The 17,940-nt window shown below is 31.5% G+C and overlaps 2 protein-coding genes across 12 annotated transcripts; both read left to right on the top strand.

Moving 5' to 3' along the window:
* Positions 1-5,651: 5,651 nt before the first annotated feature.
* Positions 5,652-12,472, top strand: LOC108735252 (casein kinase I). 8 transcript variants are annotated; one of them, XM_018467124.2, is made up of 12 exons: positions 5,653-6,318; positions 6,651-6,753; positions 6,805-6,898; positions 6,953-7,105; positions 7,402-7,512; positions 7,837-7,985; positions 8,048-8,162; positions 8,227-8,432; positions 8,496-8,729; positions 9,392-9,472; positions 9,567-9,766; positions 10,440-12,306. In XM_018467124.2, exons 3-12 carry the CDS (start codon positions 6,865-6,867, stop codon positions 10,501-10,503), a joined length of 1,347 nt encoding a protein of 448 aa, XP_018322626.1. In that variant the 5' UTR covers positions 5,653-6,318; positions 6,651-6,753; positions 6,805-6,864; the 3' UTR covers positions 10,504-12,306. The 8 variants fall into 8 exon arrangements, with proteins under 8 accessions (XP_025834010.1, XP_025834014.1, XP_018322626.1 ...); XM_025978225.1 differs by lacking the exons at positions 6,651-6,753; positions 10,440-12,306 and adding an exon at positions 12,351-12,472 and having other exon boundaries at positions 5,652-6,318; positions 9,567-9,648; XM_025978229.1 differs by lacking the exons at positions 6,651-6,753; positions 10,440-12,306 and adding an exon at positions 12,324-12,472 and having other exon boundaries at positions 5,652-6,318; positions 9,567-9,621.
* A 614-nt stretch (positions 12,473-13,086) lies between these two features.
* Positions 13,087-16,655, top strand: LOC108735306 (probable E3 ubiquitin-protein ligase makorin-1). Of its 4 annotated transcripts, none has more exons than XM_018467222.2 (7): positions 13,087-13,384; positions 13,573-13,836; positions 13,986-14,036; positions 14,137-14,488; positions 14,546-14,757; positions 14,814-15,054; positions 16,017-16,655. In XM_018467222.2, the coding sequence occupies exons 1-7, from the start codon at positions 13,332-13,334 to the stop codon at positions 16,155-16,157; spliced, it is 1,314 nt and encodes a 437-aa protein (XP_018322724.1). In that variant the 5' UTR covers positions 13,087-13,331; the 3' UTR covers positions 16,158-16,655. The 4 variants fall into 4 exon arrangements, with proteins under 4 accessions (XP_018322724.1, XP_018322723.1, XP_018322725.1 ...); XM_018467221.2 differs by having other exon boundaries at positions 14,140-14,488; positions 14,814-15,075; XM_018467220.2 differs by having other exon boundaries at positions 13,088-13,384; positions 14,814-15,075.
* Positions 16,656-17,940: the final 1,285 nt, after the last annotated feature.

A 17,940-nucleotide genomic window follows, 5' to 3' on the forward strand; every position in this document is an offset into this window, starting at 1 on the left:
ACAGCCTCTGCTCCCTAAAACTGCCGGGTTCCCTTTTAGGTGTTATTTGAATTTTTAATTGATGGAATGAAAAAAAGAGATGTTCAGATCACTTGCGATATTATACGTCTTTGGAAAATCGGTGGAAATTACCAATACCACATTAACTAGAACCGTAACTCATATAAGAAAATTTATAGTTACGTGTGTCAATTATTTTATTACCTGATCATCTTGCTAAATTCTATTAAAAACGATCGGAAAATCTGTGATAATTGCAAGACAGAACCAAAGACGACTAGTGGTGAAATGAATTAAGTTTACTAATCTATTTCAATTTAGTTATTATATTAAAAAATTTACTAATTATTTATTGAGCTGCAAAAATACATAATTTTTTTCTTGAAAGGTTCTACAGCACTTATAAAGCAGCCGCCCTATTAAATCTATAAGAAATCAAATCTACAAAAGAGAATCCCTAGACAAAAATTTTCAGTCTCTCAGTCTTTCAGAGTCTTTCAGCGTCTCTGAGAGCGTCTCTCAGTTATTGTCTAGGTGTTTTTATGGATCTCTCACAGTCTCTGTATGAGAGACTCGAACGATAAAATTATTAATTCAGAGATTCGAGTCTCTCACAGAGAGACTGAATGAATAAAACTGAAAAATTGAGAGACTCGAGTCTCTCGTAGAAAGACTGGGATCTCTGAAATACAACATATTTCAACAAACTTAGAAAATTTTAACCATGTCTATCGAGTCACCACTTATTGAGAGATTCGAGTCTCTCGTTCAGAGATTGGATACGAAATGGGGATCCCTCTATGAGCGAGTCTAGTCTCTCGTTCAGAGACGCTAAACATTTTTTTTGACAGTCTCTCGACAGTCTCTCTCAGCGACACCAGGGAGCCTCGATGAGAGACGGAGAATCGAGTCTCGCTTTCATAGACTCTGAGAGACTGAACATTTTTATCTCAGGAATTGAATTAATTATATTAATATTTGCCACATTTTATAATGCAGTCGTTTTATTTATGATCTAATAATAAATAATTAAAATTTTGCATAAACATAAATAAATACAGAGTATACGTGTACATACTTATCTAATAAAAAGAAGATTGTTTAGCTACGAGGAAGGTAGCCAACTAAATNTCAATCGGTAAAGTAGTTGACAATTTGTTATCTGGTTTACAACATGTTTCCCATTATATTTTATTAAATTTTATTCTTTAATATCCTTATAAGTAACAGGCTGTAATAGAAGAAGCGATGTTAAAGAAACCGAATGCTATTACCAGTAATCGCATGTTGAAAATGAAAAAAAGTACACAGAATATTAGCAACGCGAAAATCTTTGGAATAGTGTTAGCGGATACTCTGCAACAAAGAATTCTTTCAAAAGGTACCGCTCATCTAAGAAATAAACAAGATAAGTATTTTACGAGCTGCAATCTCCATGCAAAACTATGAAGATAGCAATAAAGCATTAATGACATCAACGACTTCTAAGGAATTTGATTACTTAGATACTTATTATAGATCTCTCATGAATCCTGCGGTGACGGAGTATGATAATTCATTGTCTTTCTCACTCGCTTACTAACTTGCACGCCTGATCGGGCAATCAAACCGAACATTTTACTTTTACGCTGTGAACACATTCTGTACATTGGCTGCCTAACACAATTATAATATCTTGCTAGATATGGTCTGCAGCGCCGCTGGTAGGAAACAAGGACACGATAATGCGGTTATACAGACAAATTGTGAACAATATTTCTTCGTTCTACCTATCTAATAATTGAAGAGGTAACTAATGTGCCTATATTAAACGAAACGTGCATGTACTTTTTGATTGACGTCTGATTCCAACAAATTTGAATGGGTTGTGGAGTCAGTCGGTCGGATTCTTGAAGAAGGAGATAAGTGGATACAGGTCTCTCCGTAACCCTGGACAACGGAAGCAGTTAATCTTCGTCTTGAGGTGATCGTTTAGCGAATCAGTCAAGAATGAATTGCAAGTCGACACTACACTAGCCGTGGGCGTATCTACTAACACTTTCCCATTGGCCAATCACAGCAGGTCACCACTGTCTCTATGGCAACTATCTTATTTGGCCTTTTTACTCTTTGTTTTAAGCAAACTTTTTCCGAAAAGGAATCAATGTGAAATCCCCAAGACCTAAACCTGGACAGCTCATTTATTTCTTAATTGGCTTGAAAAACCTAACGTAACTAATTAGGATTTTTGAGACATCTAACAGGTACATGGGCACTTGACAAAATCACCCTATTTCCAGCCTGTGCCGTAAAACGGAATAGGAGTCAATTTGGCTCGCTCCTCGCTGCAAATATTGCAGCCACATAAGCCCATATCTCCGCATAACTGCTAAACAAGACCATAAAACCGTCTGAGTTCAGCTACTATCATAATTTTTGAACAAAACAGATAAAAAACAATTCAAATAAACATAACACAGGTGGATATATTTATCTTAAAAGATAAATAGGTAAATGTTATACTAATTCATCGCTCTAGCCTGTAGTACCATTATCAGACACTTATAAGACGGTGAGTTGTTTTTGATCATCCACTGTATTAAGTACTCGATAATCAAAATAGAATTTATTTCTTGATGGAATATCAAAAACTAATTGGCGGATTATGGATAAAAAACGTTGCCTTACTTTAACATCCACCCGCAGATGTGTAATTGCTTGTGATCGTTTTATTACCATTTAACATTCGTCAGCAATAGATGTTTGGAATGTAGAATAGAAGTAAAAGGGTATTGTTCAAGTTTGAGATGTTGGACTTGAATGGCGGATAATTACTTATATTTTCTGTAGTAGAGCGATAATGAGAGAAATATAGCCTTTTGAGTACGTGGATCGCGGTTTTATTACCTACCATTCGTATATCATCATCCCCTGCTTCGTATTTGTTACGCAATAATGACAATCAACGACAACGACATCAAATCAGAGCAAATGTTGCAAGGGCCGAGTTAAATGTTGCAGAATTATCTTGACGTTCCTTTTTTCCATTAGCACGCGCATTCAATGGAAAGACTCGTAATGTCGATATGTTTGCGGTCTAGACTGCAGACTTTATCGTACAAATTTCATTTTTAAACTGATACCAGCGAGCACTCTTTCAAATCCAAACAAAGCCACGAATGAAAACTGTCAATCACTGAATAAAGGACTTTACGCGGACTGGAGTCAAAGTTTATCATGATAATGTGTTTCATTTCCTTTTTTAAACTACTTATCTGTAAACATTTTCCAACTGGCAAACGTTTTAATTCAATACATCAGAAATTTGAATTTCATTTCGTCTTCGTACGTAACGCGTTTACACATGTTTAAACATTACTCCTTTATCAGTAAAAACGCCATTGTTTTCATTTCCTTTTAACAGTTTTCATCCCAAATATTATACAGGTATGGCGAAACGTTCACAGAACTTATAGGAATTGCCCTTTTCGTATAGCACTATACATAATTTACTGAAAGTGTGATAGAATATATTTTTTCAACCATCACGTCTATCTGAAAATTACCCTAAATTAACTACATCCTCAAAATATTTCTTACAAAAAGTAACAACCCTTAAAAGCTTTAAATTACACTTATTGAACTTATACTGATTTATTTTTTATGTCATGAAAAGATGACTGAAGGTGTTTGTCCCAACAAATGTTGAAATTTTCTTGTCATGACTTTTAAAGAAAATATTGTCGTAGTGGACAGAGTTATGTAAACACGAAAATTTACCCTTTTTCCAATGCATAAATTAACCTTTTAACGAAAAAATTAGTACAAGATTCGTGAAAGAAGTAAACATATCGAAATAAATTAGTTTGTCTCCATATTCCAACCATGTATAATCCAGACGTAGGAACAAAAAAAACAAATATTCTTGAAGATTAATAAATTAAACTCCTTTCTGATGTTTAAAAAAATCTTAGTAAAACTCTAATATTATTATTTCGGCAGCATGAAAAATGCATATAAGAAATAGAGACACTATATCAGAAAATTTTTATTAAAACTTTTTGGAATTATCGAATTTAAATACTGTATTTGCTAGTGAACTAAATGTCCGATAAAATAAAAAACGTTTTTAAAATAAGAAGTCACTCATTTGAAAAACTAAAAGTGAAAACATTAAAATAGTTGTCAAACAACCCAATGGGGGAAGGGGTTAAGGGGTTCAAACACCCACTCATATAAAATCAAACGTTTTCTTAATAATCGCTATTTTTTTATTTTTATTACTAACAGATAAGAGTTTTTAAAAGTTTCTTTTAGCAAATTTAACAAAAAGTGAAGTGAGTATTAGGTATATTTATAGTCACAAAAGAACATTCAAATAGTATTTTGTTAAGGGTTTTCGTCCTAACACACTCAAAAAAATATTAACAGACGAATTACTTAGGAACATCATCCCGCTTTCCTTAAACACCACTTAAGTTAATTAATTTAGTTCTCACGAGTTATTAGTGCGTTTATTTAGGCGGACAATGCAAAAGTCCTTATTAAGCGAATTCTATATCATTATCGTGTGATAGCAATTTCATGCTTGACGTTACATTGAAAGTATTAAATGGAGGTATTTCCCCTAAATTAGAAGTTGTAAAGTTGCCGATATAAATTGTAGGTGCCTATAGAATTTGCTTTCTTTTTCTTCTTCACTAACGCAAGAAAATGTTCGTTGGATCAAATACCTACAGTTACGAGATCAACAAAAATATACTAAATGATACTCTTAATGGTTTTTGCTGCTAATGGTTCTGCTTTCAGAAATCTTGTTTGAATTTGTTGCTACATTCGCTATTTGGGACATTTTATACAATGATCGATTCCTTCAAATAAACGGATATATTTGAGCATTCACGTGTGCATAGACTTTCTGTAATCATTTGTCAAGGAAATGGTTTTTGCGTCAAATAGGGACAGCGTCACTTTTGATAGATACGGATAATAGGCATATTAATGGGTAAACAGGGCATCCACACTATGGGGGCTAAACAGGGTGATCCCAAAAGTTGTAAAGGAAATCTCAACACTGTTGAAACACTATGGAAAATCACAGACGATTGCTGTTTGATTTCATTTACTGAGAATTAAAAAACTAAATTAAAAGGAAAACATTAAAACAGAACAATTCCGTTTAATCTGTAGGTACGACTATTTCATATTTTTTACTCAAAAGACAAGTTTTATTTCTTTTTTAAGTAAAACTGTTTAAAAATGAAAAAGGTGAGTCAGAGTTTTTAAATGAAGTTTGTATTTATGCAGTTTTCTTTGCATTTATACTATCATGCTTTTGTATAGTGTAATAATTATCCAGACCGAAAAGATTCAAATTTGTGTGATTGTCCGATTATATTTTTGAGTTGACGAAATCACTAACGTACAATATTGTGTTAATGTGACGCAAGCAGGAATCGAGGCGCGAGTGTGTTCAATCTTCAATATTAATTGACCTCCACTTAACATCAATAAAGAAACTCCAACAAGTCTCTATTTTTTGTTCGCCATGTTGTAATTGTCGTTAAACTGTCNCAACATAAAACAAAATATATTTGATATTTATTTTTTAATATTCTTGTAGGTATATATTTTGAACGAAAAGTAAGGTAAATAAAGTAATAAACCAAAATCCGTATAAATTTGAAATAACATCCAAAATAAATTTCAATTTCTAAATTTATGTAAATAACAATTTATAAGAGTTTTGACAAATATTAAGAAACAGAAACAGCGCATGCTCGGGAAGTGTATGACCTAAAGTTAATTGTTACACAGATGGGCAGCCTTAGTGTGTAGTAAAAAAAGTGCACGAAGTCACATAAATATTTGTGTGTGCTTATATTTTAAAGTCTCATATTTTCAGTTTTTGCGTTATGGGTTCCGGTTAGCATTTTATGTGCAATTTAGGAGTTGATTTTTGTTTATCTGACAAAATGACGTTGACCCGGTATCGTTTTAATAATGGCGTTCACTTGCCAACTAGGGATCATAGAAATAAAATATGGAATTAGGTATTTATAAACTGCTTTAAAATAGACTTTAGTTAACTTTTATCAGAAAAAGTGATTAACTAAAAATTTAAAAGTGCTTGTGTGCGATATGCACAGAAAACAAAGTACTGTGATACCTTGAATAAAATGTGATATGTAACATGTGAACAATAACTTTTCTACAAAAGTTATTACTAAATTTGTTGGCGCTGCACCCTTAAGTACTCAAAATTATTTGTGAACGTACTGGAAGAAGCTAACATTCATAATTATTTCATCATAGTTGAACCCCTTCATTTGTATTCAGGTGAGCAGTACCAACACCTCAGTCCTTTACTAACTCAAATGACACCTGCAAATAAATCAGCAGGACATTGTATCTACAAAAGACCATTGTTTAATTAATAGTTAATAATGTTTTTGCAGAACTACATTATATTATTTAATGTAGAATGTAACCCTCTACATTCGGATAATAAATATTATCAGCAATTAGGAATGTGGGTTACATTTCTTCGTTCATAAACTCCTCATTATTAATTTGATATCCCTTATATATAATCAACTTTAAGCATTATTACATCCTCTAAAATTAGTGTATTACTCCTATATATCAACAGCATATCTATTTGTTTTAAGGTAAAAAAGTTGTTTTAACTTCATTCGATGACAACTGAATGCGTGAAAAATAATAAACATTGTAGTTCATATCTGAGTAATTGTCATTATAATAATGTCACTGGTAGGTTAAAATACAAGAATGAAGGTGTTGACTAAATAAAAAATATTTCAGCTGGTAATTGCTGCACAAAACCAACCAAACTCTAGTCTAGTATTTATTTTATAGTTAAAAATGGATCAGAATAAAAAGACTTACAGGCGATATGGTAAGTTAATTTATAGCTATTTCTTTATTATATTGTAATACAATTTTATATTAGGTACAGATAAGGACCGCGAGCGAGAACGAGGTGCAGGAGAAACTCATTCTTCTAGGCATTCCGTTAATTCAAGTTCTGGAGTCTTAATGGTTGGTCCTAATTTTCGTGTAGGAAAAAAAATTGGCTGTGGTAACTTCGGAGAGCTACGCTTAGGTAAGGTTTTACTGAATTCTCAGAAACTATTTAATTCATGAGACACTAAATTCATTCATTATGGTTCACTTATTTATTATAAATGTACACATACTTTAGATAACCATGAGCAATATCTATTTTATTGATAAGCTATTGTGTAGAGTATTCTTATTTAAATATTTTTGAAAAGTAGTAAATATAACAAAATAAATAATTTATTATTTCTGCATGAATTTGCAAAATCAGATACCAATTTTTTTGTATTTATTAAATATTAGGCTAATTTTAATTATAAATTATATTGTATGTTTTAGGCAAAAATTTATATAACAATGAACATGTAGCTATTAAAATGGAACCCATGAAATCCAAAGCACCTCAGCTTCATTTAGAATACCGTTTTTACAAACTCCTTGGCTCACGTGGTAAGTGTATTGTTTTTTTTTTTCTATAATCAACATTCAACTGTGTATTGTTTATTAAATATGTGCCCGAAACAAGTAATACTGAAAGCATGGATCTATTTATCATTGTTTACTAAGTATAACAATTATAGTGCTCATTCAACATAGATAAAACAATGATTTTGTCGTTTATTACTTGTTGAAACAATAAAGTACTTTATTTGCATTTTTCCTTACAAAATCAAAAGTTAGTGTAAACAAATAAATAAATTGTAGCTTTCCAATTACTTGTTATTTTTAAATAATCGTTTTTTAACAATAGAAAAAATAATAGTGTATTTGTAGAGGGAATTCCTGATGTCTACTACTTTGGACCTTGCGGAAAGTATAACGCTTTGGTTATGGAATTGCTTGGTCCAAGCCTTGAGGACCTTTTTGATTTGTGCGAACGTCGCTTCTCTCTGAAAACAGTCCTAATGATTGCCTTACAATTGGTAAAAATCTAATTTAATTGGTAGATGAACTAAATCATTAATGATTTTAACTTTTCTTGCAGCTACATCGTATTGAGTTCGTTCATGCGCGCCATCTAATTTATCGTGATGTGAAACCTGAAAACTTTTTAATTGGCCGTGCTAGTACAAAACGTGAAAAAATTATCCATATTATAGGTATAAGAAAATTGGGAAAGCCCGTTTCTTTACATAATAATCTAAGAGTGGCATTATGTTTTAGATTTTGGATTAGCAAAAGAATATATAGAATTAGAAACTAACAAACATATACCATACAGAGAGCATAAGTCGTTGACTGGAACTGCTAGGTATATGTCGATTAACACTCATTTGGGTAAAGAGCAATCAAGAAGAGACGACCTGGAAGCACTAGGACATATGTTTATGTACTTTCTAAGGGGCTCCCTTCCTTGGCAAGGACTGAAGGTTAAAATATATAATGAGTAGTTTTGGACATAAATAATAGTATTAAACATTTTTGTATTTTAGGCTGATACTTTAAAGGAAAGATACCAAAAAATAGGTGATACAAAGCGTGCGACACCAATCGATGTGCTGTGTGAAGGCCAACCGGAAGAGATGGCTCAGTATCTTCGTTATGTTCGAAGATTAGACTTTTTTGAAACACCCGACTACGAATATCTTCGCAAATTGTTCAGTGATTTGTTGCAAAGGCGCGGCTATGTTGACGACGGAGAATTTGATTGGACGGGAAAAACTATGGTATGTTCAAACTGTATTCTTTTAACCTCCTTTCGAAATTTCAAAGTGCAGAACATGCTTACTTTTTTCTACGAAAATCAACTAAAAGTCTGGCAGGTTACTATAGTAAATTGTTCCCATTCTAGTTCGAGTTTCATATTTTGCTAAAAGTTACTATTACCTACATTACTGTCCCCTTCTATCTACATTGTATAATTTTTGAAATCATAATTGTGATTTTTGTTCATTTGTAAGTGATATGTACAATTTTAGAATTGAAGTGATTGTGAAATTGAAATGCTTATACACAAAATATAAAACTCGATTTAGCCTGCCTGAAGCAAGTTCACCATAAATTGTAATGGTTTTTGTTTTGTTAATTTTTTATATTATTATAATAAAGTATGTATTTGCAGTATTTCTTACAAGTTATTTTAATGTTAGCCTCCAAATTTGGTGGTACTACAGCAAATGAGAAATGCTCCACCTTCGAATATTGTTAAAACAAAATCTGCAAAGGTATAACATCTAAACCGCCAGATGCTTTAACTAGCTCCAACATCCTTTACTAATAATCACAATTTAACTGTCTTCTATTAGTGTTAGAAATCCTTGCACGTTTTATTGATGTATTTAATTAATTACTTTATTACTTATTGTTGTTGTATCACTTTTCTTTTAAGAGTACACCAGTTGGTTCGCTTCAAACAACTGGACATGAAGTCACTATATCCCCTAATAGAGAAAGACATTTAACAAACAAGGTAGTTAAATTTACAATATAATTTTCATGAAAAAATAATTTTGTGTAGGGCTTTATAAATATTGAATTTTATTTTTTTATTTTTTTTTTTGCAGAATACAAATAAACAGAATAATCAATGGCCAGAAGCTTCAAAGCAAAGTACTTTAGGTAACTTAACTCCCGCAGACCGCCATGGTTCGGTTCAAGTTGTTAGTTCTACAAATGGCGAATTGAACACAGATGATCCCACTGCCGGTCATAGCAATACGCCTATTACTCAACCTCAGGAAATCGAATTACTGGACGAAACTAAGTAAGTTACACTAGTTTAATCAAAAAATTTTCGATTAAATTTTTGAAAATACTCTAAAAAAAATACCTATGGTACTAACAAATTTTAAATTGAATTGATTTGCTAGAAAATGCGTTTAAGCAACTTTATTTTGTTAGTTTTATTATTAGTAAATGAAACAACATTCTTAGGTGTATACATTTGTTTCATAATACACTAACACTCAGTGAGGCTCAAAAAAACATATTAGCCGTCCCTCACTGGCTGTAACATTTTCAGTTATTCGATAATGTATAAATTTTGTTTTTCCCTTATTTCATTACTGTCAATAAAATTTTTATTTCGTTTAATAACACTTATACAAGTTTTTCCATTTTTAGAAGTCTAATATACATGTGTCTGTTGTAGCTTTAGAGACTAGTTCCCTTTTGTTTTATCTTATAAACTGTAGATGTTGCAACATCATATTTTTTTTTGACTTAATACATAACACAAACGGCTTTTCATAAAATAAGACGTTTTGTTTTTTTTTGATATATAAGCTAAAGTTTAATTTGCTCACTATATACGGCGCTCTGGCATAAGTAATGCGACATTTTTACCATCAAATGTCTACTATATTTGCATGTTAGGTATTATTTGTTTAATGACTTTCAAATCAGTTCAAGGAACTGTAAATATAGTGTTGATTTAGTATGTTTTTCAGGTGTTGCTGCTTTTTTAAACGAAAGAAGAAAAAAGGAGCGCGAGCAAAATGACTACAGTACAGTGAAACCGACCAGCAACTTATACTTCTACCATGTGGTCAAAGCAGCGCTGCCACCTTGAACTAAAGTTAGTTTTAATAAAGACCAATGTACAGTTCTTGTTATAATTACTTCTAAATCAAATCGTTGTAGTGTAGCTTCTAATTACTTCTATTATTTATAAGGACTTTACAATCTGTTATCCATATCTTGATATGTAAGGCCTTACTCAATTATTATTCCTGGGGCAGCTTTCAATAGAGGAATTGCACGTCACTCCAAACTTTATTTCCAATTTATATTTTGTACTTAAAAACACACTAAACTGTTAATTAACATAATTCATAGACGCCTACATTAATAGAAGGATGAAATAGAAAGGATATAATCTTTTATTTTAATAAGTTTGTAAATATTTTCCCGCGAAAAAATAACGATTTTTCTACGCTATTGGAAATAAATTATGACGATATTTGATCAGTAATAAGTAATTAAAGAACTGTACAGGGTGATTAATTTATAAAAGAAATTCTAAAGGTGATCTCTAGAGAAAACTAAAGCTAGTATCAAATTTGGTTACTAAAAATTGAAAACAAAAATTCATCCGTGCAGTTTTAACGAACTTTTATTTTTACTTTTTAGTATGTAATAAATTCATTGAATTTCAAAAGACGCCTATAATTTATAGAGATGTTTGAAATACAAGAAAACTGTACGTCAAATTTGGTACAGCAGTTCATAAAGAGGGGTATTTTTTTATATAAGTGGTACTTCTATAACATCACCCTGCATACAATTTCCATGTACGTATTTAATATTCGTCGTTTATTATTAAACTATGAAAACGAAATCTAGCTCTATTTTCCAACTTTGGCATTTTTTTGCATTTGCTACGTCGAAACATTTTTTTTTTAATCATTACGACTCAGTTTAACTGAGATTTAACGCATTCATTAACTTTAGTAAATTTGCTTTTAAATAATTTAAACTTGTTTTTATATTATTTTAAGGGCAGTTTCAAATAATAACAGATAAAGTATTGGTTTGGATGATGTAAAATATGTTCAATTCTTCTTGCGGAAGTTGATTTATGTTTGACTGCCTAACATAGTTGTGAGTATTAATACAGTACTTTGGTGCTGTATATAGTTGGTGAAACTGTTTTATGTAAATAAGTTACAGTTTCCACCGAGGCTGTAGTTAGTGTAATTCTGATTCTAAAGTACTTGAAAAACAACTAGAGAACCTGCATTCACAAGTCCAAAATTTGTAAATTAAATTCGAAAACCAATTTTCTCTTTTTTTTTTGTTTTTAATTAGCTAAATTATAGCGATGTATATAAGTCATAGAAGAGTTGTAGATTAAATAAGGTTCATGAAGTTTGCAATGTTTAAGTTGTATGTATATTCAGACTGTTTCGTTTTCATTTTAAAATATTAAGCGTAGGAAAGACAGATTTTTCTTATGAGTTTGTGTAGACTCACTTAAACTGTGTAAAGACGCCGCTCACAGAATTATCTGTTCCTGGGGACTCCACTGTTGTGATTTAGTATTTGTCTAATAAAGTAGTATCATTAATATTGTTCTGTTTGTTATAAAAAAAATTATTTGGTCTCTGCAGGTGGAACTTGTATTGTTACATTTAAACTAAGAATAACAGGATTTAGTAAGAAAGAAGTAGGCACTTGGTATGTAAATAAAAGGTGCATTTGTTAATTCTTCATTTATCAATAGTTACAGTAATTAACGTATTCATAAAAAGTGCATTGGGTTCTCTTCTTTCTCCGCTCGTAGATCTTGTTATTCGAATCAACAAAGCAAAGTACTTTAGGTAACTTAACTCCCGCAGACCGCCATGGTTCGGTTCAAGTTGTTAGTTCTACAAATGGCGAATTGAACACAGATGATCCCACTGCCGGTCATAGCAATACGCCTATTACTCAACCTCAGGAAATCGAATTACTGGACGAAACTAAGTAAGTTACACTAGTTTAATCANGCTCTTTGCAAATTATTGTTGATCTCAAACAAAATCGAGCTGCTTTGTTTCTGAAAAACCTTATGTAAAGACTAGCATTTTGTGGTGATATGTGCATAGTGTTGAGTGATAGCCAAGCTGATTACTTGCAAATGGCTAATTTTAACTTGATAGAATAAAAAGTTGCTTTTTCCATTTCTGTTTCATTTGTTTAAAATAACTGTATATAAAAGTTCCAAACAAATATAAGCCAATAAATAAAATTGTTGTTTTTTTTTTTCAACTTTATACCACTGCATAACAAAAACTTTGAAAAAGTGTTGTTACTTTATTCTTAGTGTGGTTATCGAAAGTGCCCTAATAAAACCAAATCAACTTAATGCGCAACATCTTTAAATTATTTCAATTGAAATATGGAGGTGAGTAAATTGCGTTCTATTTTATTATGTCGTTTAAAATTGTCTTGTACTGTTCACTGATTTTTATTTAAAAATATATACAATCATTATTTGAATTATCAGCAACACACCCCCTTGAATACAATATTTCTTATTGGTGCTCCTTTTTAAAGAACCGTTAAAATGTATTCGCATTCGGCAGGATTCGTGGATTTTCGCACTTTTGATTTCGCGGTTAGTCGTTATGTTGTGTTTTGTAACTATTGCCCCATTTGTTGATGGTTCTAATTAGTATTTTAGTTTTAGTTCTTCAGTATTCAGTTGTAATATAATAGCCTAATGAATTGTTAAACTATTATCCTTGGGTACAATGTTTTGTTAAGTTCGAAAGAGGAGAAAAACTCGGTTTGCAATTAGAAACATACATACATATATATATAATATATACACAGAAGATTTGGAAATGGCGGACACCTCCTCATCTGGGATCGAAGAAAAATATGCTTTTTGCCTCTCGTAAGTTATTCGAAGTGTAATGCTTGTTTTTTTGTGTCCCATTATTACTACTGGTACTAATTTATTGTCATTTAGTTCCAAGAATTTCTTACAATTGTGTGTTACACTGTCAAAATTGCCCTAAAAGGAATCATAATTACAGTTGTATCGTTTTCTTAACAAGGTAATTGATTTAATTTTAAATTTAGATACTTGAACACGAAGAACTGTGCAAGAGGAGGGTATTGTCGTTATGAGCATGCAAATGCTTCAGATGTTCAAGTGACTGTAAAACCTTCTGGTACTACCGAATTTGTATTGGGTTATTACATTACTCGAAAACGAAAAATGGAGTGTCGCTTTTATGCACGAGGCAATTGCCGGAATGGTGCATCTTGTCGATTTTTGCATCAAAACCCAATGACTGCAGACACTAGAGAAACTGCTTCAGTTGACAATTCTTGGTTAAACAAGTAAGTTTATCTTATTGCTATTAAACTTAAGGTTATTTAAAAGTAATAAAGTGTTCTTAATTGTTGTCAAATAGATTACAAGAATGCTTCCTTAAACTTACAGTAATTGTCTGTTGAAATACGTGGTTGTATATTAACATTAATTGCAGATATTCTAGTCAACCTTCTGCTTCGACTAGTGGATCAAAAACAAGTAACAGGTGGGTTATATTGTAAGATTAGCTTAGAACTGTGCAACTTATAAAGAAATTTAATAGTACTTGTCTACTCAATTCCACTTTATTCTGTTTATTATTCCAGTAGTTCCACTGACAATGTCTCAAACTCACCTGTAAATATGGGTTTTGTGAGTAATAATGACCAGGAGGAAACTATGGAAGATCTAGAAAAAAGAAAGGAAAATTGGGTTCATGCTCCTGAATTCGTTCCTAAAGCTAATCAAAAACCTAAGAGCTATGCAGAAGTTGTTAATGCAAATAACCGAATGGAGATAAATCCGGAAGACAGGCAGCTGTGTGTTTTTCTTGAAAAGGAAGGAGTTTGCAAATATCCTCTTGATGAATGTCCTTACATTCATGGTGATATTTGCGATTTCTGTGAGACTGCCGCATTACATCCCTTCAATGAAGAACAAAGAAAGCGACATAGACAGGTAATTTCTTATTAAATATATATTTTTAAAGGATCACAAAATAGTTCTTATTACCAGGAATGTGTTGCTCAACATGAAAAGGACATGGAACTGTCATTTGCAATTGCCCGGTCTAAAAATAAGGCTTGTGGAGTTTGCTTTGAAACTATTATGGAGAAAACAGATAATGAACAACGTTTTGGTATCCTACCCAATTGCAACCATTGCTTCTGTTTAGCTTGCATACGTAAATGGAGGAAAGCACGACAATTTGACAATAGAATCATAAGGTTGCTTACGTTGTTATATAATTTTTATTTACCTATTAATCTTATTTCTTGTTTAGGGCTTGTCCAGAATGCCGTGTAACATCAGATTTTGTCTGCCCAAGTATGTACTGGGTAGAAACCAAAGAAGAAAAAGATAAATTGATTGACAACTACAAGAAGGCCTTAAGTGAAAAAGACTGCAAATATTTTAGGAAGGGCAATGGAAGATGTCCATTTGGTAACAAATGTTTCTACTTACACGCACTGCCTGATGGCACCAAAACTGATGTAGGACCGCCACGACGTCGCGTTGAAAATGTGAGCTTCAGCATGCTGCAAGTAAGATTTTTCGTGCTTATTCAATTGTTCCACATTTTCCATAACTACTTCATTAATCACTGTTTCCACCTGCTATATGTTACTATGTTCTTTCGTTGTAATTATTTTATATTAATTAACAGAAATATACCTAATATTGCTTTTAACTTGTAATTAATTTTTGCTGTTGTAAGGAGTAAAAATAATTAATGTAACCAGCAATACTCGTTCAAAGTAGTATTTCTGGTAAAAATAAGACTATGAATATTTTTTAACGTTGTGATAAGAACGCTTGGTCATTTTCATTATAATTATAATTTTCCACTTATAATTTCCATTCAACAGCATTTGTACTGCCATTTAATAATTTGCTGTTTTTTGTCATTACATTGCATTATTTCATTCCATTCAAAGTATACATATGCTTGACTTCAAAATCAGTATATCAATGTTGTATAACTAATGAAAAATGTACTTAATTTTCCTTTGTGTGGTATTCTTCTTTTTTTAGATTGTCTGATGTGGTAAAAGTGATTATTTCATGTTGTATCAGTAAAAAAATTTTTTGTTTTTAGGAGCTCCCTCCTGAGGTGTTACACTATTTTCACTTGCGTTTCTGTGCACATGCAGAGGCTTAGCGAAATTATTTATGCTTCGTTTATGTTTAAAATCAAAATACTGCTATTGCTTTAAGGGATACATGACATTAGTGTTTTATTCTAAGTTTTAATATTACGGACAGTTTTAAGTAATTTAAAACTAAAATTTTATCTTTACTATTAAATTTTAACAAAAAAATTTGGAAAAGATCAGAGTAAATTATTTAAAGCTGTCCTATGAATTTTTTTGTAAAGGAATTTATTTTTATTTATTGAAAGAATATATTTTAAGTTCTGTTAATAGTTTAGAAAATGAAAAGAAGAAAGTAGCGGAGTTTATAGGTAACATGTTCTTTTGTTCAGGAGATCATTTTATGGGATTTCCTTGATGAAAGGGAGAATCGGTGGTTATATTCCTTAGCCGATGATTTGGAAGATTTGGTCGCGTTCTTCTCCGATTCCGATGATACCGATTGGTCTGATAGTGACGTATTTCTCGAGTAACATCTGGCAGTCAGGTTCGAATTTAATGACTGAAAATTATAACTTATATCATTGTAACACAGTGGGTATAAATACGGAAGAGCATTTTTGAGGGTTTAAATTGATTTGCCTTAAATATTTCATGGTTCTACACAAAGCGTATCATTTTATTTAACGAGAAGCGTGATGTAAAATGTGTTTGTTCACTCAATCAGCGCTAGGTAACAGCAATAACCGCACATAACAACCGCATATTTATTTTATTGTTTGTCTACGTTTCATAAGAAATATTTAGATGCGTATTTTAACACCACTGCATATTTGAACTCTTGGTGATTCTTTCCTTGTGATCCGTCTAAGTGATAAAATTAGGTGTATTTAAATAGATTTTAATTCTGAAAGTCTTAAGCCGGATTCCCGTATTATATATTACACCTTCTGTAGTCCACAAAGCGAAAAATATACTCGAAAAGCTGATTTAGCAAAGTGAGGATATAATGTATATGTGTAGATGAAATAGGGAGANAACTCCGCCTCCTCATATTCCTTATACATTTTACTGTTCACTGGTATAATTTTGAGACTTTTGGAATTCACTGTTTGTCGGTATTTAAAAATTATTGTTATTTCAGTGATATATAAACGGTAAAGTGATTGATAAACAAACTCATTTGAAACAAAGAAACTTTTATTGGAGCCAGTTTTTATAAGCAAGTAAATTTTGAACTCTACAAGTTTCTCCAATTGTTTCGGAAATTGATGTATTAGCCGTTCTTTCTTTTTTTAATTTCGACAAAGTTATCTGCAACATCTTCATGAAATTAAACAGTTAATGGGTTTTCAATTATTTATTTTACACAGGGTCAACTGTGGGGAATCAAAAGGAGAAATTTTTCGCATAATTTGCTTGCTTAAATCCTCAAGTCACTACTTACATACTTGTTCTGAATTGAAATAACGTAAATCGTATAAAATAGATGTGCCTCAGTGTTGAAAATATCAATATTTGAGTGTGCTTTATTTGTAAGTAGTACTTGTTTAGTACCTGTCGTTCTTGTTACACATACTTGTGTTGAATTTTGTAAAGAAAAAAAATATCTGCGTTACTCCTCCAACATCTGTATGTTAAAATTTTTAAAAGTCCACTATATACTAAGTTACCTAATTTACATTGTCTTACACAAGTATGTTGCTTTACTAGTGTTTTTTCTCACTTGTTATTTTTTGTACTTACTTTATATGTCTAAATACAGTTTTGAATTTTCTCTCAATTTCATTCCTTCATGACCTTTTAAACAACCCATTAAGTAATGATTTCTGTAAATATAAGAACATATGCTGTATTTCAATAAAGTTCTTTCTCCTGGCTGTACTGCTGTGGAATTCTTTCCATTTTTTTTTCGGACTGAAGGTGGCATCGGGGTGAACGACGAAACATATGAAAGAACACAGCAAAACAGTGCGGGAAAAAGTACATAATTACATTTTTTTTAATCAAATCGGCGCGTTTTGTTTCTGTATACAATGTGTGTAAATAATTAAAGTGGTTTACTAATTACAATAGACAGAGATCAACGACACGCTTATCCTTTTCTATTATTTTAAACAGTTGTGCAAGGATTGAAAAGTGTACAAATACAAAATAAACTGAAAAAAATATGTTTTACACGACGCCACTGATATATTTGTCACATGTAGGAACACGTACATTTTTTCTACTTAGGTACTTCATAATTTTTTAATATAAATTTGTAATACATATTTATGACAATAACTTCTATCTATATCAACGAATTTGACAGTT

This window comes from Agrilus planipennis, unplaced genomic scaffold (genome assembly GCF_000699045.2).
Source record: "Agrilus planipennis isolate EAB-ADULT unplaced genomic scaffold, Apla_2.0 scaffold15, whole genome shotgun sequence".
Taxonomy (NCBI): Eukaryota; Metazoa; Arthropoda; class Insecta; order Coleoptera; family Buprestidae; genus Agrilus; species Agrilus planipennis.

Coding starts and splice junctions, on each gene's coding strand:
- LOC108735252 (XM_018467124.2), top strand. CDS start 6,865: ATGGATCAGAATAAAAAGACTTACAGGCGATATG. Junction 8,163..8,226: donor AAAAATTATCCATATTATAG/GTATAAGAAAAT, acceptor ATTATGTTTTAG/ATTTTGGATTAGCAAAAGAA. Junction 9,767..10,439: donor GAATTACTGGACGAAACTAA/GTAAGTTACACT, acceptor GTGTTGATTTAG/TATGTTTTTCAGGTGTTGCT.
- LOC108735306 (XM_018467220.2), top strand. CDS start 13,332: ATGGCGGACACCTCCTCATCTGGGATCGAAGAAAAATATGCTTTTTGC. Junction 13,837..13,985: donor GACAATTCTTGGTTAAACAA/GTAAGTTTATCT, acceptor CATTAATTGCAG/ATATTCTAGTCAACCTTCTG. Junction 14,758..14,813: donor TTTGACAATAGAATCATAAG/GTTGCTTACGTT, acceptor TTTCTTGTTTAG/GGCTTGTCCAGAATGCCGTG.